The 24,457-nt window shown below is 37.5% G+C and overlaps 3 protein-coding genes across 3 annotated transcripts; 2 read left to right on the forward strand and 1 right to left on the reverse strand.

Annotated features, from left to right (window-relative positions):
* The first annotated feature begins 256 nt into the window (after window positions 1-256).
* LOC132199671 (fringe glycosyltransferase) lies at window positions 257-16,974 on the forward strand. Its single transcript, XM_059624574.1, has 9 exons — window positions 257-771; window positions 6,097-6,145; window positions 8,536-8,578; window positions 8,781-8,840; window positions 12,667-12,832; window positions 13,604-13,689; window positions 15,870-15,940; window positions 16,255-16,432; window positions 16,490-16,974. Exons 1-9 carry the CDS (start codon window positions 376-378, stop codon window positions 16,542-16,544), a joined length of 1,104 nt encoding a protein of 367 aa, XP_059480557.1. The 5' UTR covers window positions 257-375; the 3' UTR covers window positions 16,545-16,974.
* A 476-nt stretch (window positions 16,975-17,450) lies between these two features.
* LOC132202066 (coatomer subunit alpha) lies at window positions 17,451-23,143 on the forward strand. Its single transcript, XM_059628758.1, has 17 exons — window positions 17,451-17,505; window positions 17,603-17,793; window positions 17,858-18,273; window positions 18,375-18,598; window positions 19,062-19,301; window positions 19,356-19,501; window positions 19,624-19,828; window positions 19,883-20,022; window positions 20,091-20,315; window positions 20,367-20,529; window positions 20,580-20,813; window positions 20,864-21,049; window positions 21,136-21,526; window positions 21,600-21,802; window positions 21,858-22,052; window positions 22,161-22,565; window positions 22,716-23,143. The coding sequence occupies exons 2-17, from the start codon at window positions 17,714-17,716 to the stop codon at window positions 22,953-22,955; spliced, it is 3,693 nt and encodes a 1,230-aa protein (XP_059484741.1). The 5' UTR covers window positions 17,451-17,505; window positions 17,603-17,713; the 3' UTR covers window positions 22,956-23,143.
* LOC132202068 (ATP synthase mitochondrial F1 complex assembly factor 2) lies at window positions 22,972-24,450 on the reverse strand. Its single transcript, XM_059628760.1, has 5 exons — window positions 24,289-24,450; window positions 24,033-24,229; window positions 23,736-23,846; window positions 23,541-23,686; window positions 22,972-23,485 (listed from the first exon to the last, which is right to left on the reverse strand). The coding sequence occupies exons 1-5, from the start codon at window positions 24,380-24,382 to the stop codon at window positions 23,203-23,205; spliced, it is 831 nt and encodes a 276-aa protein (XP_059484743.1). The 5' UTR covers window positions 24,383-24,450; the 3' UTR covers window positions 22,972-23,202.
* Between the last annotated feature and the right edge of the window lie 7 nt (window positions 24,451-24,457).

Raw genomic sequence — 24,457 nt, forward strand, 5'->3', positions numbered from 1 at the left:
ATTTTTTTAAATTATATGAAAAATAATTGTAAAATTAATTTATGTATTAAAAAAATAAAAAGGAATAGAATAAAAAAAATATAAAAGTTATACAATCATTTTTTTTTAATCGAGTATGTGTTTAAATTAAGCCATTTTTCAAGATTAAATTAATTATTAAACGTTTCAACAGAAAAGAATAGATGGCGGTGGGGCCAAGTTTATTGAGTGGATTTCCCTCCCCGCGTGTTCGCTCGCGGCTGACGTCACCGTCACAACAAAAACAGCGAAAATATGGAGCGGGACGACGGGCCGCTGTTGGCCCTGCGATAAGTGCGACTGTGGCCGCAGAAGAGGCAGGTCGTCCGGCATGCCTTCGCCCTGGTCGACTCAGTGATGTCCTCCGCCATGCGAGTCCGTGTCAAGTACGTCCTTCAGGCGCTGCTGCTGTGCTGCGCGGCGGCCCTGTCCACCCTGTGTCTGTACCGCAGCCTCCGTCTGCCACCTGCCGACAAGAAAGGGTCCTCCTCAGGGTCGGCGTGGCAGGAAAGGGCCCCGCGCTCCCTGTCCTTCGGCAGCAGGGACTACGAGGTCGTGTCCAACGGACAGTTGCTGGCGCAGTACGACACCAACGAGCTGCAGCAGCCGCTCGACCCTGCCGAGGTCACTCCGGCCCTGCAGGTCCTCACCAGTATCAGCGACGTCTTCATCAGCGTCAAGACAACGTCCAACTATCACAAGAGTAGGCTTGATGTCCTTCTGAAGACGTGGTTCACCCTAGCAAGAGAGGAGGTAATTTTGCGTTATTTCAAATAAACTAAACATTATCAAAATGAAAATTATTTTCTTTTGTTTTGATCATGATCGTAATTTTATTTTTTATTATTTCTTTCTTCTTCTTTACTTTCGTGTCAATTACAAATATTCAGAATGAAAATACATCAATAACATTTCTATGTTCTGGCCTTTTTTTCACAAGAAATTATAAATTTAATACATACATGGTGTAGAAGGCTCAAAATTTTTATGCAATTTAACTTTTTTTTAATTAAAATCATTAATTTATAATGCAATTTTTTTTAATATCAGCATCTGCAGGTTTCTTTTGAGAAAGAAATTAGTTTTATTATTTTCATTATTTTTATTTATAAAATATATTGCTTTCAGGATCTGTGTGATGAAAACTCAAATTTAAATTTGGTTTTTAATTAAATCATTTTTCAATTTCATCCGAATATTGACTATTATAATATTAAATTGCTGTGAATTCAAATTCTTTACTATAATTCAATTAAATGGAGAGGTATGATTGATAATTTCTGAAAATTTGATTTAGTTTTTCCAATGGCAAATGTTTTTATTGTTATTTTGGGTCATGTGCTTAATTATTTAAATTTAATCTTAAATTTTTATATAACAAAAAAATTTGGTCCCAGTTACACTATTAATCACAAATTCTGTTATACTTGAATTAAATGGCATAAATTTCTCTTGAAAATTTGGTACAATTTCAAATAAATAATCCAAACTAGAAGAACAAAAATTTGTACTGAAATTTAAATTAATTTATTTAAGCCATTAAAATTAATTTGATCAATTGTGCGGTTATTATTTTTACTTTGCCAGTATTAACATAAAATTAACACAACACCTCAAATATTTAGGAAACAATTTACGCGTGAAGCATAAAATTAAAATTTTAAACTGCCCGAGGGCCCAATTCTACTAAGTATGCGGTTAATAATAATTACGGATGAATAATTCAAGAAGCGACCGGGGTAAACATTCATTGTGCTCGATCAAAATCAGAAATTCGCGCGCGCGATAATCGGCTCGGTTTGCGCGCGGCAAATAATTTACTAGCGCGTGGGAAATGGCCACAAAGGTCGCTTATCAAACGTGACCCCGTGACCTGATCCGTCGGTGTAATAGGCGAGGAAGATGAGCCAAGAACCGCCCGGGAAAACAATACAAGCCGTTTTTTCCCATGGATGCAGGGAACGGGACATCTCAGGGGACAGCACGCGAGTCGCCGTTCCCACGCGCCACCCCGACCGCGGCCGCCCCTCGACACGAGTTTGATCTCTCGCGCGGCTTAATTCTAATTAATCAATTAACCATCCATCCGAACTTCGAGCCGCGGCCATTTGTCATTTCACCTGACAGCCCTGAAACAAGTAATTACTCAAACTTCGGATTCTCCGACAAATTTCTTAACAATATTAAATCGCAGCGTGGGAACGATTGAGTTTTGGCGCTTCGTGGTTTTACATTAAAGCAGATAAATTCGTTTTATATTATGCGTTCCTCTTGATCGGATCTCGCTGCTTTTTTACACGAGAGTTATGTATGCGCTTTTTTGCGGACGCGGCGCTTTCCTTGTTGGCTGTCACCACGCTTCTGATGTTATATTTTCCTTGTAGAACACGTGTTTGATTAATGTTGGCGCTGTTTGCTATTTTTTGAAAAACGAGAGTTAGATTACATTGATAAAAAAAGGAGGAAAACAGGGATATCGGAGAATTTTGAAGGAAATTAGAGGTAACATTTTTTTAATGAAAGATTGATTTTTATGTTAAAAAATTAAATTTTAAAGGATTAGTTCTCTTGGATTAATAAATCTGTGCAAAACTAAAAAACATTATGATGAGACAATTACTTTAATGCCATTGAATTTGAAGGGAGAATAAATAATATAAAATTCAATTCACCTCCAACAGAAACTTTTATATTTTCTAGTTTGTTTTGTCCGTCTACTTGACCTACCTTCAGAAAATCTAAATTTCAATTAAAACTTCGTAATTAGTTTTGTTTTTACGAAACCTTTTATTGGCTTTTATTACTTTGATCTTTGAGAGCTCAATTAATTTACCAGAAAATTTAAAATTTCCTTGTATTAAGAACAAGCGTTTCAGTTTTCCTATTTTTTTTTAATCGATTCAATCTTAAATTTCCTCTCTTCTGCAAAAACTTGCAAAAGAGCCAAAAGGAACAAACACATAATAAGAAATCTCAGCTCTGGCTTATTTTCGTTCTCACAGAATACAAATTGCAAACCGCGATGGAGGATATTATACGTATTATTTTCAATTCCCTCGAATTGAATTTCACGGCCAATTCACCCGATGCAGCGGGCGCGTAGCCAATTTCACCTTTTCCATTCCAATAATATATATCCGCACCAAGCAGAGCGAACGAGAGACAAACAAAAAACGCTTTTTAATCCAATATCGTGAGAGAGAAAGGAATTAGTTCTGTCACACGCAGTGCTGCTGACCAGAGGAGGAAGTCGCTGCCCAATTTCACACTTTAACCGAATGCGTTGGATAAAAAACGAACATTGTTTCATTGCGAGAGATGCTGCGTGGGACTCGTCGCACGCGGTTTCTTTTCTTTTCTCGCGCGCCGAGTGCATCAATTTATTACAAGAGAGAGAGACGAGTGTAGCCATGTGTTAAGTCGCGGTTAGTAATGCATCCGATTATACCGAACTCTGCGCCTTAATGACACTTGCATGAAAAAAATTCTCGTTCCCACACACACACACATGCACCATATCACGCATCCTTAATCTATCTGTTCCCGATGGTGACGTCACTAATATGTTCACCAAAAGGTCACCCGAGTCGTTCACATTTCGACCTCGTATCGAGACACACACGGTGCTGATTGAAATTGCCGCGACGAGAGTGAAAAAAGGCACGGAGAAGTGATTGAGGTGTCGAGAGACGTGATGGAACTTTGAATGACTTGAGATTGACGATCATTGGTTTGATCAAGAGATATGCTTGAAAAATCTATTAATTTTTTAGCATTTATATTTACTCCAGCGATTATTTATTATGTTCTTGGATTTAAAATTTTTAAGAAGTAAAAATTTCACAATTTATTTCAAAATTGAGGTTGAAAAATTTGCACAAATATTATAAGTTGAAAAAGGGATTAATATAAGCGGCTCAAACAGTTGCTAATTTTGGCTTGAAAGTTAAACGATTCATCTTATTTTAAGTGTAAATTTCGCTGCAAATGGCAGATCTGGGTCGATACCTTTCTTTAATTTGTCTTGTCAGCAGCTAATGAACCCCTTTCTTCCCGCAATCTCTCCTCTGATTCATGTAAACCATCGCAATTGCCAATCAGATTTCCGCAGCGGTCAAATCGCCCCCCGTCCGCTTTCGCTCGGACGCCGCTTTGAATTTTAATTGCGCTGCCAAGAGGTTCGTCCGCCCGCTGAGCCGACCGGGCACTCCCCCTGACAAATACGTGTATAATTATCTATTTGCTCCTCTCTGCGGCATGTCAGACGATAAATTCGCTCGCATTAAGAATGAAAAATGCTAAATGCCGTTCGGTGACCTGCGAGTTGCTTTTTTACACGTTCGGCCTTCCTGTCTTGTAATTTCAAACCAAATTGCACGGCAATTCAAAAATAAATAAAAAATATATACGAGACCCGCGGCAAAGAAGAGCGGGCATTAAAGTCACTCGGCGAAAAAGTCGGCTTCCGCAATTAGTTGGTTTTAATTGCCGCCGCTCGTCTTGCGAAGGGGGTGAGGAGGTTTTTGCTCCGATTCAACACTTGTCGGAGATGCTGTTTATTGCGTGTCGCTGCGCATCTCGGCACAGCAAGTCGAAATTGCTCAGTCATTAATCCGAGAGCGCCATATATACCAGTGTGGATGTTTATTGTTTATTAACTTGGCGAGACGCGTGTTATTACATTGCTCACATCAGCGTGGAAGGAAACGTTCAGGGCGGGCAGCAACTAGAATCATGATTAACAGTTAAATTGATGAAATTCACGCCACAAATTAATGTGAAGTTCATTTTAAATAGTTCGTTCCAATTTTTTCGCAACTTTTGTTAATTTTTAAATTTCTTAAAACGTTTTGAGGAAACAAAAAAGTTAATTTTTTTTTGGCCAGTAAAGAATTTATTTCTCTTTTAAGACTAAAAAAAAAAATCAAATCTTTAACAACGATACAAAGGTACAATAAAAGCCAATATTTCCCATTAAAAGTAGGAAAAAAAAAATTGGGAAAAACGTGCGTAAATTTAACCAGATATTTCCACACAAGCCTTGTACATATGTGTTTTTTTTTTTATCTTATTCCTTTTCAAGTTAACATTTTTAATTTTTCAGAATTTTTCCACTTTTTACTGACAAATATTGTAATAATTTACAATGTGACTAACAGCTTCTCTGAATTTTATTGGTAAATTTTTATTCTATTGTTGCTGTTTATTCTTAAAAAATGTAAAAAAAAATACATAAGTGTCATGGCAATCAGCACAATAAGTAAATTGAAAAAAAATTTGGGAGGGGAAATGTTTTTGGAAAATAAAAGGCAAGAATTTTGTTAAAACTCTCGAAATCAATAAGGTCTTCTAAAATAATTTAATTTTAATAATTATCTACCTCATTAAATTTGCTTATTAAAATGATTCCTTATCATTTTTACCTAATCAGATTGAATTTATTAAAAATACCTAGAACAGCCATTCAAATTCGTTTGAATTGTTTGCCCACTGACTTCCTGCCGACGACCAAATTGAAACTCGATACACTCGACTGCCACACACAAATTTGCCATTATTTTCCAACCGACCGGCTCTAATTTCGTTAGAGGAATAAATCAATAAAGTGGCCAGACGGTTGGGAGCAGCAAAAAATAATAAAAGATTTAGCGAACAAAGTAGATTGGGTTTCAGCTTTGATTTAGTATCAAGTTGGTTGTCGGTCGGCGTCAGTTGCGGAGCGCCCGAAAATCAGAACACAAAATGTTTGCACGCCCGCCCGAAGGGGTTGAGAGAAATTATGGCTTCTTATATATAAAGTTGGTGTCGCGTGCGTTTGCATCTCGAAAAGCATCAAGGAAGGCAATACGATACATCCTTTAGAAAAATATGTTATAAACTTTTCGTTCTTTCGCTCGCTCGCCTTCCTTCCACCGCACTTGGAATCGCGCAATGCATCGGCCAGCGTTTTTCCATGAGTATTGAGTTACGATGACACGCTTGGTTAGCGAGAAAATTCAATTTCGCCGCCGACGCAAAAACTTACCGACTGCCTTTTCACGACGAAGCTTATTGAATTTCGCTTTGCGTTTGTTTCAGACGTGGTTCTTCTCCGATTCCCATGACCCGGAGTACCAGGAGCGAACCAGTGAGTATTCGATTCGATTAATAAAACAAATTATTTATTTATGTGTAAATGGATCTCATTTAATTAGCTATTGCCGGTACTTATTTGCGGGGTTTAAACAAAAGTGAGACAAATTTTTATTTGATTTGTATTTATTTATTAAAAAATTTATTGTTTTTTTTTTCATAGAAATTTATATGCTGTTTTTAGTATTAATAAAAATTAGCAAAGATTTTTAATTTCAATTTGATCCACTCTGATCCGTTTTTAATTTGACAAAAAGTATAGTATATATTGTACATCAAGGGATTTTGAGGGCAAAAATTCCTTTTATACGGAAAAAAAAACTATTATTTTTTAAGACAAGGGAAAAAAGTTCTACTTATTTAAACAACTATGTATCAATATTGCTTCTCTGTTTCTGGTTTTCCATTTTTGGGCAACATTTTCGTGAAAAATACGACTGCCGGTCTGAAATTGCATCGCTTTTTCGGCCGCCTTGTTTCGCAGAATTTATTTCTTCCTCGGCGGCGACTTTATTTGGTCGGTCTGTAACGACTAACGAGTCTCGCCACTTTTTGCACAGGCCACCTGTCAAATAAAGCACAAATTGAGTTATTATATCCGAGGAATCGACTCGATTCGTCTCATTGCGATGCGCGAAACGCAACCAATTAAGCACCGCGGTCTGCAAATATTCCACTTAAACCGGCGCGTCGTGTGTGATCACTCAAAAGTCTCAATTCCTTTTTTGCAAGTACTGAAGCTTCGAATCGACAGGTTTCTTATTTTTTAATAAATGTTTCCTCCGCAGAAGGAATAAGTTTTGCAGACTGAATTATTATTGTTCGGTTCAAAATTTACGAGCGGAACAGGATAAAAATTCAAGGAGCTTCAAATCTGACAGAGTCGAATAGTAAAAAATTTATTAGTTCTTGGCTCTACTCATGTGTTCCGCTTCACACACTCGCTGAGATGCACATTTTAAGAGCGCGGTATAGTTTTACGAGAGCTCTAAATTCCTCATGCATGGTTGATCGTCATATTTTATTACATAAAGTGATTGGCTGCTGGAGCTTTACGAGTTGTGTTAAATCATCTGTTGTGCGGCAGTTTTCCATCATAATCTGTGTAAAAGTGCGGTGGGTATTAAAGTAGAATAAAAAAGGGTCCAATATTAATGAAATTTATGTCACAAATATCAATTTTTCTACCAAGAAATAAGTCAAATGAAATAATAACTAGGTTTTTCTCACATTTCTCGCCTCTTTTTCATTAATAGATGTCAAAATTATAAAAATTAAAAATAAATGCAGGAAAAATAATTAAAAAGAAATGTCAAATTGGGAAAAAAAATCCCAGTTTTACTATAGAGGCTAAATTTTAATCTGAGATTTTAACATTCATAGTTTTTTTTTTTTTTATTAACTAGTTAATTTTGGTCATCAATTTTTTTAGCTATCTAGGCTTCAACTTTTCAAGTTTTTTTTAATCTATATTGAGATCAGTTATTTGCCTCTTTCAAAATAAAATAGACCCTTCTCCGAAATTTTGGTGCCTCTCGTTAGATTTTGATTCTTCATCCAACTGCCAACTTTGCGGGCCGTCCGAGGTCGGAAGGATCAGGCTGGTTTGACTGGATTTGCTCTAATTGGGCGGCACCGGAATGCCTCAGATACATTTACGTGTATTGACGCGTTTTCGCCTTGGGCCGAGGTACCCATCAGGTCATTCACTGCCGCGTTTGTGCCCCTTGGGGAGCCGCCCAAGCCCGTGTGTCAAGCGCGCGATCTCGGCACGCAAACAAATAATAAACCGGTGGCGTTAAGAAAAAATCAGACCAATTACTCAAGCCGCTGCTGCAGGATTCCTTTCATGTATTTTATTTTCCAGCCCGAAGCAGCAACAGCAGGTTGATTATTTTTTGCCCGGCCGACGATTTATCTCGGCGTCGCTATCAATAATTTGCAAAATAACTGCCGTTTCATAAATTCTGTTTTGGTCTGAATAATTTTTTTTTCAAATGAAAAGACCTCCCGTCGCGCAATTTGCCTCCACGTCACATTTTCATTCATTTTTTATTGCGTCGAAATATGCAGAACAACCGCGCAGACCAATCTTTTCTTACAATTTTATTCTCCGATTGTGAGAGCAATCAAAGCCCGAAGGCATCAAACTTTATATACACGAAATTCCCATGTTCAAAATAATATTTTCCGTCGTAATAATAGTGTCGGATACGTTTGATTTTTTTGGGGGGAAAATCACTTTATTAATAATCATGACTTTTGATTTTTCACCCACAACTTCACCTTTTTTCCTCTTGCAACAATCTTTGGGAGATAATATATTATTAATTTTCGCCTCCGTACAAAAAGCTAAACCGTTCTTTTTTTCTCGTGTGTTTGCAGATGGCCACCTCATCAACACCAACTGCAGCTCGTCCCACAACAGGTAAGTTCAACGCAATAAAAATTTATAAATCGGTGCCATGGGAAAATCACTCGGCCTCGTTTATGCGACAATTAAGAAAAGTACTAGAGCCGGTTTCGGACTCGATCTTCCCATCATTTTTCAATTATTTCGAGAATCTCACCTACTTTTTTTCCTCAAAACATCAATAATGGCATTTAACAAAAATAATGAATTATTACAGAAAGGCGCTGTGCTGCAAAATGTCTGTGGAATTCGACACATTCCTGAGAAGTGACAAAAAGTGAGTAACGCCAAAGGCTGTTTCCAATCTTGCATAATTTTTTTTTAGAATTCCTTGCCTTCCTTTTTGATATCTTTTTATTGATTCTGCATAGTTTTGCGTTTTCAAGGGCCATTTTATTATAGAATCCGCCTCCTCGCATTCCCGCAGGCCTTGCTCGGATTCTTCCAAGTTTTTTAGTTTTATCACCGAAGTGTGTCCGCTCACACGATCCCCCGAGGGCTGCCAAGGTTTTTTGTTCCGCGCACGAATAATAAATGAATACCAATTGCTCGCGAGAGTGGCAGTCATGCTATTATTACTTTTGTTTCAAACAGAGACAAAGTGGAAAAGAGTTTAAATTCTGGCTCACGCTGGCTGCTTTTCAATTAGAATGTGCGATGATGTTAAACAAGGATTTTGACGCATTGATGCGGTTTGCTTTAAAAAAAAGAGGTAGTAAATATTTACTCAACTTTAGGTCTTGGGCTTTTTTGAACGTCAAGTTTCGGTTTCACTAAAATTATCTCACTTATTTAGTTCATTTTGCTTTTTTTAGTTGAATGAACAAATCCTAATTTATTTTTTATTTTTAATTTTTTTCAGAGTAAATAAGTCTTTTATTTCTAATTTTATACAATTTTGATTGGTTCCAGGTAAATATTTTGTTGTTAAAGCCACCTTGTTTTTTGTACAAAGATTTCAAAAGTATAGCAGAAGATTGAATGAAAATAATCTGAACTGGAAAACAAGTACTTTGAAACCCAATCTTTTGGAATGTACAAAATCAAGAATTCAATTAATGTAATATAATGATATATTCAAAATTATATATTTTGAAATAAAATATCCATGAGAAAAAACTAAAAGACAATTATTTGTTACTGCAAAAGAGTAATTTTTAGGTTTTGTCAGTTGTTAAAAAAATTGAATTGTTATTTTCGTAAATTACACCGAATTATCCAACTAAATTATATGCAGGCTCAAAACTTTGTGTCAGCCTTGTATTTAAAGAGTGATTTTCTTGAACGAAAAATTCTTTAATCTGTTGAAGCCGAAAAATGTTCTTGAATCCGCATTCACGGATGAATTCCTGAAATGTCCACCTAAATTAAAATTTCCAAAACCTCCAAATCAGAATAAGTTATGTTGGTTTAAACGAAGTAAGTCTTCATTCCGCGGGAGAAAAATTCCTCCTAATTAGCCGCGTCACCTGCTCATTAGTTTCGAATCGAAAAAAGGTTCCCAGAAGAGACCCCTTTGACAAGAAAGAGAGAGACGCATATTTTCCTCGTGAGATGCTCTATCTTCCAAATAATGCGTGAGCGCGCGTGGTTTTATGCTTTTCCCAGTGCGCCTTTTCAGCTTGTTAAAATTTTTCACCGCGTGATGGATGGGCTGCCCCTCGAAAGGTGACAAGCGCTAAATGTCGCCGCCGAGCAATCGAAGGTATTTCGGGTCCTGAGAGCCGAAAATTAATTACCGTCCGAAGACCGAAGCGTCTCCTCATTATCAGATCGGTCCACTTTATCGTTTTCCGAGCCGAGATCGTGTTGAAATATCAAAGTGAGGCCCATTTTTGCTAATCCGCCGAGTCGGACCGGCGAAATGATTTCCGAGCATCAATCTTCATCGGTCTCGCAATCTCGAAAAGCCATCAGAGACGGAGGAGTTTTCGTTCGTTTTAATTAACCGATTTGCAGAATGTGTCTTGCTGAAGGTCGTCAGGGTTGTAATAAGCTTGTGCACTCGAATAAACGACCAAAGAGAGAAGCAAGCGTCACGGGCTGCTAGTTGAAATTTATTGCTCGCCGGCCACCTGCCGCCCCAACTCATTAGCCGGCCGCTTAAAAAATTATTATATACTTGCGCCACTTTTTGCAAATTCAAAATTTATGTCCATTAATAATATGTATCCCTGCGTGCGGCGAGATTTATTTATTTATTTTACATTTTCCTTCCAGAAGCAAAACCTTTCTTGGCAAAAGTCTCTTTCTTAGCAGGTGCTCCTTCCTCGTAAAGTTGTGCAAACAAGACTCGCTTATTGATGCGATGTTGTGTTCTTCTTTTCCTTTTTGGAACACCTGAAAGGGAAGAAGTGTGTTTTTTCGCCAGCCAATTATTTTTGCCTTTTATCGCGCATCAGCAATTTTTCTCATTTTAACACAATAAGTAAAAATTTACATCAACAAGCGGATGCAATTGCCGAGGCACCTTTCCGTCTGGACTTCCTGCGAGTCGCCGTGACTAACTTCCCTTTAAAGCGGCGGACATTTCATTTTAATGGCGGCAGAGCAGGTGCAGCGAAATAATAAGTGTGGCGCTCGTTTCTCACGGTTTTCTCTTCCTCATATATATAAAAACTCACCAAGATAAGACTAATGAGCAATTTCTCTAGTTTCAAATTTAAATATATAAGTGTGCCAGAGTCAAAATCTTACAATAAACTCTAAAATTCTAGGATTTTCTATTTTTATCCAATGAAAATAAGCTTGAACTTTGTTGAAAATAACTAAAAGAATAAAAATATATGTTTCTAAACTGAATTTAAATAAAAATCATCCAGAAACCATTGCAAATAATCTTTATTCATATTTTATTTTTTGTTCAGTTTTATTTTCTCCTTTATGCATCAAACGAATGTGATCATATTGTCTTTCCAGTCACATGTTATTCGCCACTTTTTTTATTCTTTCCCCTTTTTAATCTTGGCACCCAGCAAAGTCTAGCCATACTATTTATTCTTCCGTCAGCTCGAGGCCGGCGCTGCAAAGCTAGAATAAAATTATTCCGTTTTGCAGCACTGACGGTCACGTGAGCGCCGACAATAAGTGAACACGCATTTTGAATTGGCACAAGCACAGCGCTTACACACACACGCTTTAATTGAATATATCCTGACTTTTTTCCATCATTATACTTTCCCTTTACAATTCCCCCTCGCTTCGTCTGCTCGACCATTAAAATAGTCTTCACCCTCTCGGCGCGTCTCAATTACAATTAATAACCGCACACAGACTCGCTCCCATATTATCACGTCGGACACTTTTTACTTGAGCAGATAATTACACGCGTCGACGCGCACCCTTTCAAATTTGGGAAGGAATGATAAAAAAATTGAATTCTTCTCCAGCCTAATTGTATTAAAGAGCCTCTAAGAAATTTCTTCTCTTGAATTCTAAAGAACATAAAATTTCATGACTGCATTCAAATCTTTATTAAAAAATTAACCCTATATATGTATTGAAAAATGTTTTCCTCTTCAATTTGCTAATCACTATAATTGGTCTTATAACAATAATTCTTGTAGGCATTAAAATTGAAACTCTTGAGATTTACAAAAATTTTGTTGGGGAAAAGGTCAAGATGAATTCACCTGTTTAAACTCTTATCGTTAGTTTGAAGAAGAAAATTTGCAATTTCTGTCATTAAATTTTGTGTTCTTTCGAATTAAAAAATATGAAAATCAGAGGGGCTCTTTCATGCAATTAGTTTGGAGAAGAATTTGTTCCTCTGTGAGAAATTTATATATATGTATGTTTCTATTTGTGAGTGGTAATTTTTTCCACCCGGGCTAACTTTTTGACTGCCAAAGGAAATAGCGACTTGTCATGTAATTGCCACCGTGCTCGCGCACAATCAGAATGCCGCATCACTCTCCTCCTCCGCCTACGAAATATTTGTGTGATCATTACCGGCTCCAGCACCGCGATGATGCAGCCGAATTCATAATGGCCTGGAAAACTGCATTCCCCTTCGTCAAACACCACTCTTTGTCCATTCGAAACCCCTTTGAAGGTTTTCCTTTCTCTATTTTTCTCAAAAAACGATTTTTTATGCTCGGCAGGTGGTTTTGCCACTTCGACGACGACAACTATGTCAACATTCCGAAGCTGCTGTCCACTCTGGGCAAATACAGTCCGCAGGAGGACTGGTACCTGGGCAAGCCGAGCATACGCACGCCACTTGAAATCCTGGACAGGGAGAAGAAGACCCAGTCGGGAATCAACAGGGTAAGGATATTTGAAAAGAAATCCAATCTTTTTGTTTGTCAGAGGCAATATTTGACTTCTTTAAACTCAAAAGAACCAAATATTTAAGGAACTCTTACAGCTTAATTTTCTTGTCAAACAAGTTTATTTCTTTTATTATATTAAATATCTTAAATAATTTTGTAGAGAGTTTGAAGATAAAAATTTACAAAAACAAATATAGTCAATTTGTTAATTATTATTTATTGTTTGAAGCATCCCTAAATTATATAATATTTTTCACACTTTAGTGTTTTTTTTAATGACTAATTTTTTAATTATTTTGAAATCATCTTTTGAATTTGCTTACATTCATTTGAAGCTAGGTATTTTAATTAAAAATATTCAGAAATTTAATTAATGCAAATCTTTTAATAAATTTTATTATTAAATTTATAATGTGAAATTAAATTTCCTTAATAAAAATTTTTTTATTCCCATAGTATTTAATAATTTATTAATAAATCATTTAGTTAAAATTTAATTTATAAACTTTATTTCATTTACCTCCCTCTTTGTGAGACATATTTTCACACTCTTTACGAACATCACTTCCATGTAAATGGATCAATCAAAGGTTCTTATCTGAATTTTTTACTTTTACCGCCGCCGACATCTTAATCAAAGCTCCATTAAAAAGCTTTTAATTATACGCAAATATCCACTACAGCTTGCCGACCAAATAAAAAGACCTTACCCTTTTTTGGTCCACACGCCACATTAACTCTTATCTCTTCTTTTTTTGTTTCGCAGGAGAACATAAAATTTTGGTTCGCGACTGGAGGTGCCGGCTTTTGCATCAGCCGGGCGCTGGCCCTGAAAATGTCTCCGGCAGCCAGGTAAAAAAAAAAAAATAAAGTTTGGCCGGCGCCGCTAACCGGCCAATTACCGCCGTCTCGAAATAATTGATCGGTCTTTTTGACTGCCTTTTTTGACGCATTCTCAACGCTGCTTGAGTCGAAACAGTTTTCGGCCAAAATTTGTGCAATTTTCTGGGCGGGGATTCTTTGCAAAATCTCAGCACGTGATCAGAAATTGGCGTATCTTTCTAAATTAATGGAAGGAGCAGTTTTTAGAAAACGTGCTAATTACTCTCAAGTGCAGCTTTTGTTTTATTTCCACCACTTAACTCGCCTTTTAGTCTCCAAGACTCGCACGTTTTCTGCCCTCATATTCAAGTGCACTCAACCAGAGAAAAGTGAGTGGAGTTTTCTAGAGTTTTAGAGTTGGCAGGGATAAGGCTTTTTATAACGAAAACTATTTAAGTTTTTTAAAATGCAAAAAATTTATGTGAAACATAGAAATAAATTCAAATTATGGTCTAACAATAAATATTTATTCAAAATATTTATATCTTCTTTATTATTATTTTTTATTTTTTGCTCAAAATTTCATCTTCAAAATTATTACTTTAAGAAGCACGTACGTATCAAAAAATGCAGAAGTCAACTTTTTTTAGATGACAAACGCCGATTGCTCCAGTTGCCCTCACTCGTAATTACGGTAATAATCAGTAATAATCATAAAGGAGCACAACGGAGAGTCTCTTTTTTTCTCCGCCTGCAATGTATAATTATACTTGTACACACGGCGGCCCGGCGTATGTAATAAAAAGAAGTAATAGACCGCTCGCGGCGTTTGTTGTTGTGTCTGGGGCTATTGTTTTTTTTTAACTTTTTAGAACCGCGTCTCTTGTAAGTTTTCTGTCAGAACTTGTACTCGACGTCAAAAAAAATATTCAGTACAGACGGTTTGAACAAAGCAGGTTCTTCTCTCTGCCAAAGGAAAAGAGAAGAAGAAACAGTTTTGACATCCTGTCATTTTTTTCTTGGCAAATTTGTTCATGCCAGAGATGTTTAATCAGAAAAATAAAAAGAGTAAATTAAATTTTCGCTTCAATTCCAACAACATCTATTTATGGAATCAGCAAAACGTATATTAGATTTAATATTACAAAGTGCAGCCCGCTCGTTTGCAAATTGGTTGGAAGCAGAACAAACAAATAAGCAAAACGAAAAAATTTCAGAAAAATCTTCCCCTACTATGAAAAAACTGAAATTGCGCTTAACTTCGTTGGAAAGAAATAAATAAGAACTGTGACGCCAAAAGTTGACTTGAAAAATATGCTGGTACTTTAAAATTTAAAACTAAGTAGTTTACTTGTTCTAATAGGGGAGTAATTAATTAAAACTAAGAAGATAATTTGAAAAATCCTTGGTTTTAAAAGTACCAGCAGATCGCACATATTTTCTTTAATTTTTAAATGAAGTCCAAATTTTCAAAATACTCTCACATAATTTATCACTTTAGAATTTTCTACAGAGCAAATCTTAAATTTTATATTCAAAATTTAGCATTTTTTTTTTTTTTTGAGCAGTTCATTAAAAATTCAGGCTTTTGGACAGAAATTAAAAAGACGCCAATTCAGAACCGTTTAAAGCGGTTTTGCGAACACGACCGTCGGCGATTTGAATACCCGGTCTTTTCTTAATCACGATGATTGCCCGCATGGCTTGCCCAAAACGATTACACCCATCGTTATAATATGTTTGTGGTGCCCGTGCAATTCGCGTGTCCAGCGCCTCGTGCTGGCCGCTAATTATGCTGGTACCGGCAGCGAGGTGTCGGCGTTTTGTTCACTTGGCCAGGCAGAAATTATTGTCGTTTGCTCTCGGTGGTCCAGCGGAGGGAGGCAGCGGCGGCAGGTGCCGGCCGAGCACCTGCCGCCCGATTAACCTTGGCTTCTTTCAACTCTTTCGCTAATCACCGCAACCGCTTCTCTTTTTCCACCCAGGGCACGCGATTGACGTTTATTGAGAAAGCGCGATGGGCTTCACGCTAATTATGCACACAGGCCGTCTCGATTATTATTTTTCATTTTTTTAATGACTCCAGTATATAATTTCACGTCTTGAGAGGATCTGTTTTTTACTTCAAAGCGCGACCTTCGATGATTTTGATTGAAAATAATTTATGGAAGTAATTAACAAAATATTAATCAAAGCTCTTTTGTTTTCAGTGGAGGCAGGTTCATCAGCGTGTGTGAGAAAATCCGTCTTCCTGATGATGTTACGATAGGATACATAATCGGTAATTTGCTGTACTAATTAATAATTATTAATAATTAACTTCTTTTTTAAGAAACTATTAATCAAAATTTGTATCTTCTTCATTACTAGAATTTTTTAACTAATAAAACATTTCTTTTTTTAAGGTTTATAAGTTTAAAAGGCAATGACATTAAAAAATTAAGCAATTAATATTCATTTTTTCTTCTTTTAAATAACTCAAAAAATGATAAACCATTATATCCTCAAGGATAACCAAATTTTAGATCTCTTTATTTTTGAATATTACTACTTTTCATTTATTTATTCTGAATCTTATTGTATTTTATTCTCCAGAGCATCTGCTAAAGAAAAAATTGACCTTCACACCCGAATTCCACTCTCACTTGGAGCCCATGAAGTTCATCCAGCAACGACACCTTCCCGAGCAAATAACCTTCAGCTACTCAGGTCAGGGCAAGGATCAAAACGTGCTGAAAATTGAAGGACTGGACCCAAGAATCGACCCAACAAGGTATCAAAATATTTTTTTAACAAAAGAGCAATTTATTAAATTTTGGTTTGATTTCAGATTCATGTCTCTGCACTGCTACTTGTTCCCACACTACAGTTTCTGTCCGCGATAGTGGAGCAGCAACACGCAACTCACTGGCAGCTAGTCCCTCTCATCAATCATCTCTTCATCCACATGGGAATGAATGTGTCTGTTGAATTCAAAACTCCTAAGAGTGGCAAAACGGTGCTCACATTGAGCAGTGCAAAGAACGATGGTGCGTCAAAGTTCGGATTGAATTCCTCAAAAAAATGTGATTCATTTAATTGTAGACATTTGCAATCTGGAAATGCATAGAGTTTTTCTGGAGAGTCTTTCAAAATTTTGTTTTTCACAGCTGAAGATAAAGCTGTTGTTGCATTTATGTTTTTTTTTCTGCGAAGGTCTGAAAGTCTGCAGATTTTGTATAAAAATCAATTTATGGCAATTATCATATTTTAACTAACTCTCTACAAAGAGATATTTTAACCTGTTGTATGTACAATAAATATTTTTTACATTTATGATTGTTTTTTATAATTTAAATAAATTCCCAATTTTACAGAATTCATCTAAAGAATCAAAATAATTAAACAATGACCGATAAGAATAAAAAATATTTCATTAAATAATTATCAATTTTTACTGCAAATCATAAAATTACAAAATATAAAGGTTCAAATAACTTAATTATGAACGTGTCATACCTTTTATATTTTTGTTTTATGTTACTTTATATAAAATTTATAAAATATCAAGCGTCGTTCAAATAAAAAATTTATTTAAAAATAATATAATTTTTAAGCAAATCTTAATTTTAAATTTCAGTGCTTTTTTAAATGATGAAATAAATGATTTTGAAATATATTTTTTATTTCTAGCAAATCACTGCACTCAAAATTCGCAAAATTCTATCAGATACTTCTTCCTTCGCGGGCATCTGCGCAAAATTTGTACATTTTAGAACCACGCCCCCTAAATTCGATCTCTGATTGGACGTCATCGCCCAAGTGGTGATGTGTACTTTTGCCAACATCAAGCCAGCAGAGCACAAAGTAAGCACAAAATTTGCCAAATTTTCCTCTAAAAGAAATTATTTGGTCTCATTTTTTCACGAGTTATTCCTTCAAAGTACCAAATTCTTAATTTTAGCTTTCAATAAAATAAGGGTGGCGAGAAAGGAGCGGAAGAAAAGAAGTAAATTTCTTCACACGTCGCCGGCTCGACTGACAGATCTCTGGAAGGGCTGGTCAATTTTCAAGAATGCTGACCAAATTCGAGACCAAGTCGGCCAGGGTGAAGGGTCTATCCTTCCACCCTAACAGGCCGTGGATTCTCTCAAGGTAAAAGCACAATTTTAGAAGGAAAAATAAATTAAATATAATCCGTTTTGTTTATATTTTTTAGTTTACACAATGGTGTCATCCAACTGTGGGACTACCGAATGTGCACCCTATTGGAAAAGTTTGATGAGCACGATGGGCCTGTCCGCGGCATCTGCTTCCACAACCAGCAGCCGCTTTTCGTGTCCGGCGGTGACGACTACAAGATCAAAGTGTGGAACTACAAGCAGAAGCGCTGCATCTTCACACTCCTGGGCCACCTCGACTACATCCGCTCCACCTACTTCCATCATGAGTATCCGTGGATTTTGAGTGCCTCCGACGACCAGACCATCCGCATCTGGAACTGGCAGAGCAGGACTTGCATCTGCGTGCTCACCGGACACAACCACTATGTCATGTGTGCCCAATTCCACCCCACAGAGGACCTTGTTGTGTCCGCCTCGCTCGACCAGACAGTTAGAGTCTGGGACATTTCTGGTAAATATTTATTATTTACTGATTATCATAAATTTTAATCTGTGGCAAAAACTAGTTAAATCTTGTGATGCATTTTTTGATTCCATAAATTTTTTTTTTAGGTTTGCGAAAGAAGAATGTTGCCCCAGGACCAACAGGACTAGAGGAGCACCTCAAAAACCCAGGCTCAACAGAAATATTTGGTCAAGCTGACGCAGTAGTAAAGCACGTCTTGGAAGGGCACGACCGTGGGGTCAACTGGGCCTGTTTTCATCCCACAATGCCGTTGATCGCATCAGGAGCCGACGACAGACAAGTCAAGTTGTGGCGTATGAATGAGGCCAAGGTTATTATTATTTTCCAACTGTTCTTTATGAACTGTTTTGTAAATTGCTTCTTATTATTATTATCAGCCTGAGGTATACTAGCCAGTCTCGTAGATATTTTGTGCAATTTGAAAATTCATAAGAATATTTCAGTTATTAATCCTTGCTATCTTTATTTCTCGGATTCTCTTCACTACCTTGCCCGTGTATGTAGCCAGAGGTAATTCTTTCTTACCCTGTACGGTGTGAAAATTTTCAAACCTTAAGTGACCAAAAGCAACACCAAAATTTACTAAAATATTATTTTTTTTGGCAAAATCTCACTTCTGCACAGGAATGAAGTTGAGGAATGATTCACCTATATTCTTAAAAGCCGTCTTGATTCAATAATAACATCTATCCACTTTGTGAAATAACTTTTATTTTACATAATAAAGTAAATATCATTTCTAATTAAATCGTTTTTATTTGGCATCTCTACAGGCCTGGGAAGTTGACACATGTCGTGGTCACTACAACAATGTCTCCAGCGTTCTTTTCCACCCTCGTCAGGAGCTGATCATCTCAAATGCTGAGGATAAAAGCATCCGAGTGTGGGACATGACCAAACGCACCTGTCTCAACACTTTCCGCAGAGAGAACGAGCGTTTCTGGATATTGGTGGCTCACCCCACTCTGAACTTGTTTGCTGCTGGTCACGATTGCGGCATGGTCATTTTTAAGGTAGATTTATAAATAAGTATTTTTTTATTGAAGTAAAAAATTTTAATATTTTAGTTGGAGCGCGAAAGACCAGCTTATGCAGTTCACGGTAACTTGCTTTACTACGTCAAGGAGCGTTTCTTGAGGAGGTTGGATTTCACCACCTCTAAGGATGTGCCACTTATGATGATCAGAGGAGGAGGAAGAATTCCTGTCCACAGGTACAAAATTCATTATTTAGGTTTAATTTTGATAAATTTTCAAACTGATTATTTCTTTTGATTAAAAATTGCTTGTTTCCATATTTGAGATGAACATAAAATAAAAATATCATTATTTTCAGCATGTCGTACAATCCTGCTGAGAATGCTGTTCTCCTGATCACGAGAACAAGCAATGTGGAAAACAGTACATACGACCTTTACGCTGTTCCCAAGGACGTCGACACTAACTCTCCTCCCGAGAGTGTGGATAACAAGCGCTCTTCCGGCATCACAGCCATTTGGGTGGCTCGCAACAGATTTGCTGTCCTTGACCGTAGTCATTCGGTAGAGCTCAAAGTTTTATTTTTGGGATTTTAAAATCTGAATGCTCTTTTTAAGGTCATTATAAAAAATTTGAAAAATGAGGTTACTAAGAAAGTGACCACCCCAAACTGCGAGGAGATTTTCTATGCTGGAACTGGAATGCTCTTGCTGCGTGACCCTGATGGAGTTACTCTCTTTGACGTCCAGCAAAAGAGGTAAAATATTCTGGGTTTCATGTGGAACTTATTTTTTGTTAAATAAAATAAAATTTTACTGATTTTAGGAGCCTGGCTTCTGTGAAAATGGCGCAGTGCAGATATGTGGTTTGGTCAAATGATATGTCCCACGTTGCTTTGTTGGCAAAGCACACCGTTACCATCTGCAACAGGAGACTCGAGACCCTCTGCACCGTCAGGGAAAACACCAGGGTCAAGTCTGGAGCTTGGGACGACTGCGGCGTTTTTGTCTACACGACCAGCAACCACATAAAATACTGCATCACCAATGGGTAATTATTATATTTCAGCTATAGGATGTTTAAAAAAATGTTGTATTTTAGTGATTATGGAATCATCCGCACTCTGGATTTGCCGATCTATATTACCAAAATCAAGGGCAACCAAGTCTTCTGCTTGGACCGCGAGTGCAGACCTCGCATCCTCAACATTGACCCCACTGAATACAAGTTCAAACTTGCGCTTATTAACAGGAAATACGAAGAGGTAAAATTTAGTTAAATTGAGATTTGTTTTTCTTAAAAAATTCCACAAAGGTTCTTCACATGGTGCGCAATGCTCGGCTAGTGGGTCAGAGCATCATTGCTTATTTGCAACAAAAAGGCTACCCTGAGGTGGCTCTGCACTTTGTCAAGGACGAGAAGACCCGATTTGGTCTCGCTCTGGAATGTGGCAATATTGAAGTGGCGCTGGAAGCTGCCAGGGCACTGGACGACAAATCTTGTTGGGAGCAACTTGGACAGGCAGCGCTCATGCAAGGAAACCACCAAGTACAAAATTATATCAATTTTTGAAACCTTTTTAAAAATGAATTAAACAGGTTGTTGAGATGTGCTACCAAAGAACCAAGAGCTTTGACAAGCTGTCCTTCCTATACCTGATCACAGGAAACTTAGACAAACTCCGAAAGATGACCAACATTGCTGAGATTCGCAAAGACACATCTGGACAGTTCCAGGGTGCTCTGATGATGGGTGATGTCCAGGAGAGGGTTAAAATTTTGAAGGTAATAAAAATTAACTTTGTGCGTTTCATTTCTGTTGTTATTTATTATACCCTGAATTGTTAATAAATGAAATAAATATTTTCCAGAATTGTGGTCAGCTGTCTTTAGCCTACCTCACTGCACGCACCCACAACCTGAATGAAGAGGCTGATGCCATCAAGGAGATGGTTGATCCTGAAAAGGTGCAGTTGCCAGAGCCAAATCCAAACGCCGTTTGCCTCCGTCCCCCAATTCCTGTAATGCAGGCGGAAACCAATTGGCCATTGCTTACTGTGTCCAAGAGTTTCTTCGAGGGCGCGATGGCCAGCAGGAACAAGAAAACCATCAACGCTGCCTTGGCTGCCATTGACGAACCGGCTGATGGAATCATCGACGTGGACGCCGGAGGCTGGGGAGATGATGCTGACCTCCGTTTGGATGAAGATGGAGAAGGCAGGGATGACTTTGGAGAGGAGGAAATTGTTGCTGCTGATGGAGGTAGTAAACTTAAAAAAAAAAAAAAAAAAAAAAAAAAAAAAACAGGAGTTTTAATACTTTCATACTTTTTTAGATGCTGGTTGGGATCTTGGTGATGAAGACTTGGAACTGCCTCCAGAGGAGCCAAGCACACAAGCATCAGGAGAGGCAGATTATTTTTCACCACCCACAAAAGGAATTGCTCCAACCACTGCTTGGGTCAACTCGTCTCCTCTTGTAGTTGACCACATAGTGGCAGGATCATTTGCCACCGCCTTCAAATTGCTACAGTCACAGGTAATTTTATAAAATATCAAGGAGTTTTTTTTTTAAATTTCATCTTTTTAATTAGGTTGGAGTGGCAAATTTTGAACCCTATCGCCAGCTTTTTTTGAGCACATATAGCCGAAGCAAAACGTCTTACAATGCGCTTCCCTTGCTGCCAGCCTTATCAGCGTATCCTCAGAGACCATACAAAGGACCAAATCCAAATGGTCGCTGGCCTGCTGTGGGATTGAAACTTTCAGATTTAGTTCAAAGATTACAGGCAAGAATTATTAAAAATCTGTTCAGAAAAATTATTCTAAAATTGCAAAGCAGCATAGATTTCTGGAATTATCAGTCAGATTTGAAAACTTGCCACTTATTTTTGTAGGTCTGCTATCAATTTACAACGGCAGGAAAGTTTCAAGAGGCCGTCGAAAAGCTGCGATCGCTTCTTTTGAGCATTCCGCTCCTTGCAGTTGAGAGTCGGCAGGAAATTGCCGAGGCGCAGCAGCTGTTGCAGATTTGCCGCGACTACATCATTGGTCTCAACATGGAGCTGCAGAGGAAGGACATGCCAAAGAGCAGCTTGCAAGAAATGAAGCGTGTGTGCGAGATGGCTGCATACTTTACTCATTGCAACCTTCAGCCGGTGCATTTGATCCTCACTCTGCGAACGGCTCTCAATCTCTTCTTCAAACTGAAAAACTACAAGACTGCCGCTTCATTTGCGCACAGGTTGCTTGAGCTAGGTCCTAGACCAGAGGTGGCCCAGCAAGCAAGGAAAATCCTGCAGGTAATTTCTTTTTAAAAAGTCAAATTTTCAGACAAGGATTTTTGTTCCTTTTAAACATACAAATATTCTATTCATTGCGAGCCGAAAATTTAATTTTGCGTCTTATTTTTTTTTTTATTTAAGTTACCATTGTCTTAATTTATGTTTTAGGCTTGTGATAAAACGCCAACGGATGAGCATGAATTGGAGTACGACCAACACAACCCATTCCAACTCTGTGGCCACACGTACAAGCCGATCTACCAAGGAAAGCCAGAGTCTTTGTGCCCCTTGTGCCACGCCAGCTATTTCCCTCAGTTTGCGGGCTCAGTGTGTACCGTTTGCACAGTAGCAGAAATTGGAAAGGATTCAACGGGTTTGAAGATCAGTTTAATTCAGTCTAAAGTCTAAAGTTGCAGTCGGCCTTTGAGTGATTTCAACATTTTTTTTATTTAAACATTTCAACCTTGCATTTTTTGGATTTAGCCACTGTATTACTTGATTGAAGCAGATTAAAGCTTTGAAATGCGGTTATTGATGTACACAGCTATTTACTATTATTGTTCTTGTTTCAATAAATTTAAGCAAATTTTAAAATATCAGAAGATTTTTCCTTAATTCATCTAAACATATCTACACATTTTTAAGTAGATATAAATTATTTATTCTTGGTTGTGACAGTTGGGCTAGGTGAAGACAGTTGAATTATAAGTGAAGCAGCTGCAACCCTAGCCTGGGCATCTTCTTGTGAAATATCGTGGCTCCACTCGACACGGCCCCACCGTTCACACTGGTAGTCTTCCTCAAGACGAGACAGCAACACAGCTTCGGGAACTCCTAAATGCCGCCTCGCTAGGGCTGTTCCAAGAACTACAGACTTGAGAACATCCACAGCGTAACTCAATCCATGCAGTGCCACAAACGAGTGCGACAGCAAATATCTAAAAGATATATAATTTTAAAGTTATAGGTTTATTTTTAGTAAATTTTTTCAACCTTATCAGAGATTGCTTGTCTTTTTCTGTGATATCAGGAGTGGAAATAGATGTTGTATGCTTTAATGAAGAATCCATGACATCGTTGTACCACGCTATGATAGGAACCCACTTTTCTGCCTGTAGATTTAAAAGATCTTCCGGTTCCTAAAGAAATCTCGACTAATTTCAAAGAAAATCAATTAAAATATGATACCTCTGAATGGTATAGAACTGTGTCAGTTTCTAGATACTGAGCTATACTTTGGGCCAGATCCATTTTCGTCAATTTGTTTGGGTTATCAAGAGCGGTGCTAACAAGACCATGCTGTAGAACAAAATTAAATATAATGAAGAACAATTAGTTAGTGAAATTTATTTTCAACACTCAAAACTGACTCAAAAATTATAAAAAAATCTTGCTTTTTTAAATTAAGTTTTTAGATATTAAAATTATTTTTTCAATTTATAATTATTATTTGAATTTTTATACATAATATATCATATTAATTACCAAATGCATGGTGCTCAGGTTAATTGTGTCCTTTTGAGAGTCCCATTCGTGACATAGAGCCAGGGCTAGAGACTCGTTGCTCACCCTGAGCACTTGTCCAGCAGGGGTTCGCACTCTCCTTTGATCCAGGGTCACCTCCCATAAGCCACCACCAGCCTCAAGTACACTTGTCCGTCGATAAAATCTCTTCTTGGCCACTAAAAAGTTTTTCAACTTTAAATTGATTTTTTTTAAATTTTGAGAAATAACAATTAACCTAAGCTGCTGTGTCTGAGGGGCACCCTGAGTATTCCTGAAGTGCCCAAGAAGGGCCTCAGGAGCCGGAATCCACAAAAACTGCTGCCTGCCATCGAGTCTCCAGACCTCCAGAGAAATTTTGCAAATATGCAGAAAAGGGGGCGTGGTTGACACAGCCAGCAGGGAAG

This window comes from Neocloeon triangulifer, unplaced genomic scaffold, assembly GCF_031216515.1.
Source record: "Neocloeon triangulifer isolate White Clay Creek 2 clone unplaced genomic scaffold, ASM3121651v1 ptg000014l, whole genome shotgun sequence".
In the NCBI taxonomy this organism is placed as follows: Eukaryota; Metazoa; Arthropoda; class Insecta; order Ephemeroptera; family Baetidae; genus Neocloeon; species Neocloeon triangulifer.

Bases quoted from the DNA above. Each gene is read 5' to 3' on its own strand.
- LOC132199671 (XM_059624574.1), top strand. From the start codon at position 376: ATGTCCTCCGCCATGCGAGTCCGTGTCAAGTACGTCCTTCAGGCGCTG. The intron at 6,146-8,535 runs GTGAGTATTCGA...GTGTGTTTGCAG, and splicing joins GGAGTACCAGGAGCGAACCA to ATGGCCACCTCATCAACACC. The intron at 16,433-16,489 runs GTATCAAAATAT...GTTTGATTTCAG, and splicing joins CCAAGAATCGACCCAACAAG to ATTCATGTCTCTGCACTGCT.
- LOC132202066 (XM_059628758.1), top strand. From the start codon at position 17,714: ATGCTGACCAAATTCGAGACCAAGTCGGCCAGGGTGAAGGGTCTATCC. The intron at 17,794-17,857 runs GTAAAAGCACAA...TATATTTTTTAG, and splicing joins AGGCCGTGGATTCTCTCAAG to TTTACACAATGGTGTCATCC. The intron at 21,050-21,135 runs GTAATAAAAATT...AATATTTTCCAG, and splicing joins AGAGGGTTAAAATTTTGAAG to AATTGTGGTCAGCTGTCTTT.
- LOC132202068 (XM_059628760.1), bottom strand. From the start codon at position 24,382: ATGGCAGGCAGCAGTTTTTGTGGATTCCGGCTCCTGAGGCCCTTCTTG. The intron at 24,230-24,288 runs GTTAATTGTTAT...AAAACTTTTTAG, and splicing joins CCTCAGACACAGCAGCTTAG to TGGCCAAGAAGAGATTTTAT. The intron at 23,687-23,735 runs GTATCATATTTT...AGATTTCTTTAG, and splicing joins CAGTTCTATACCATTCAGAG to GAACCGGAAGATCTTTTAAA.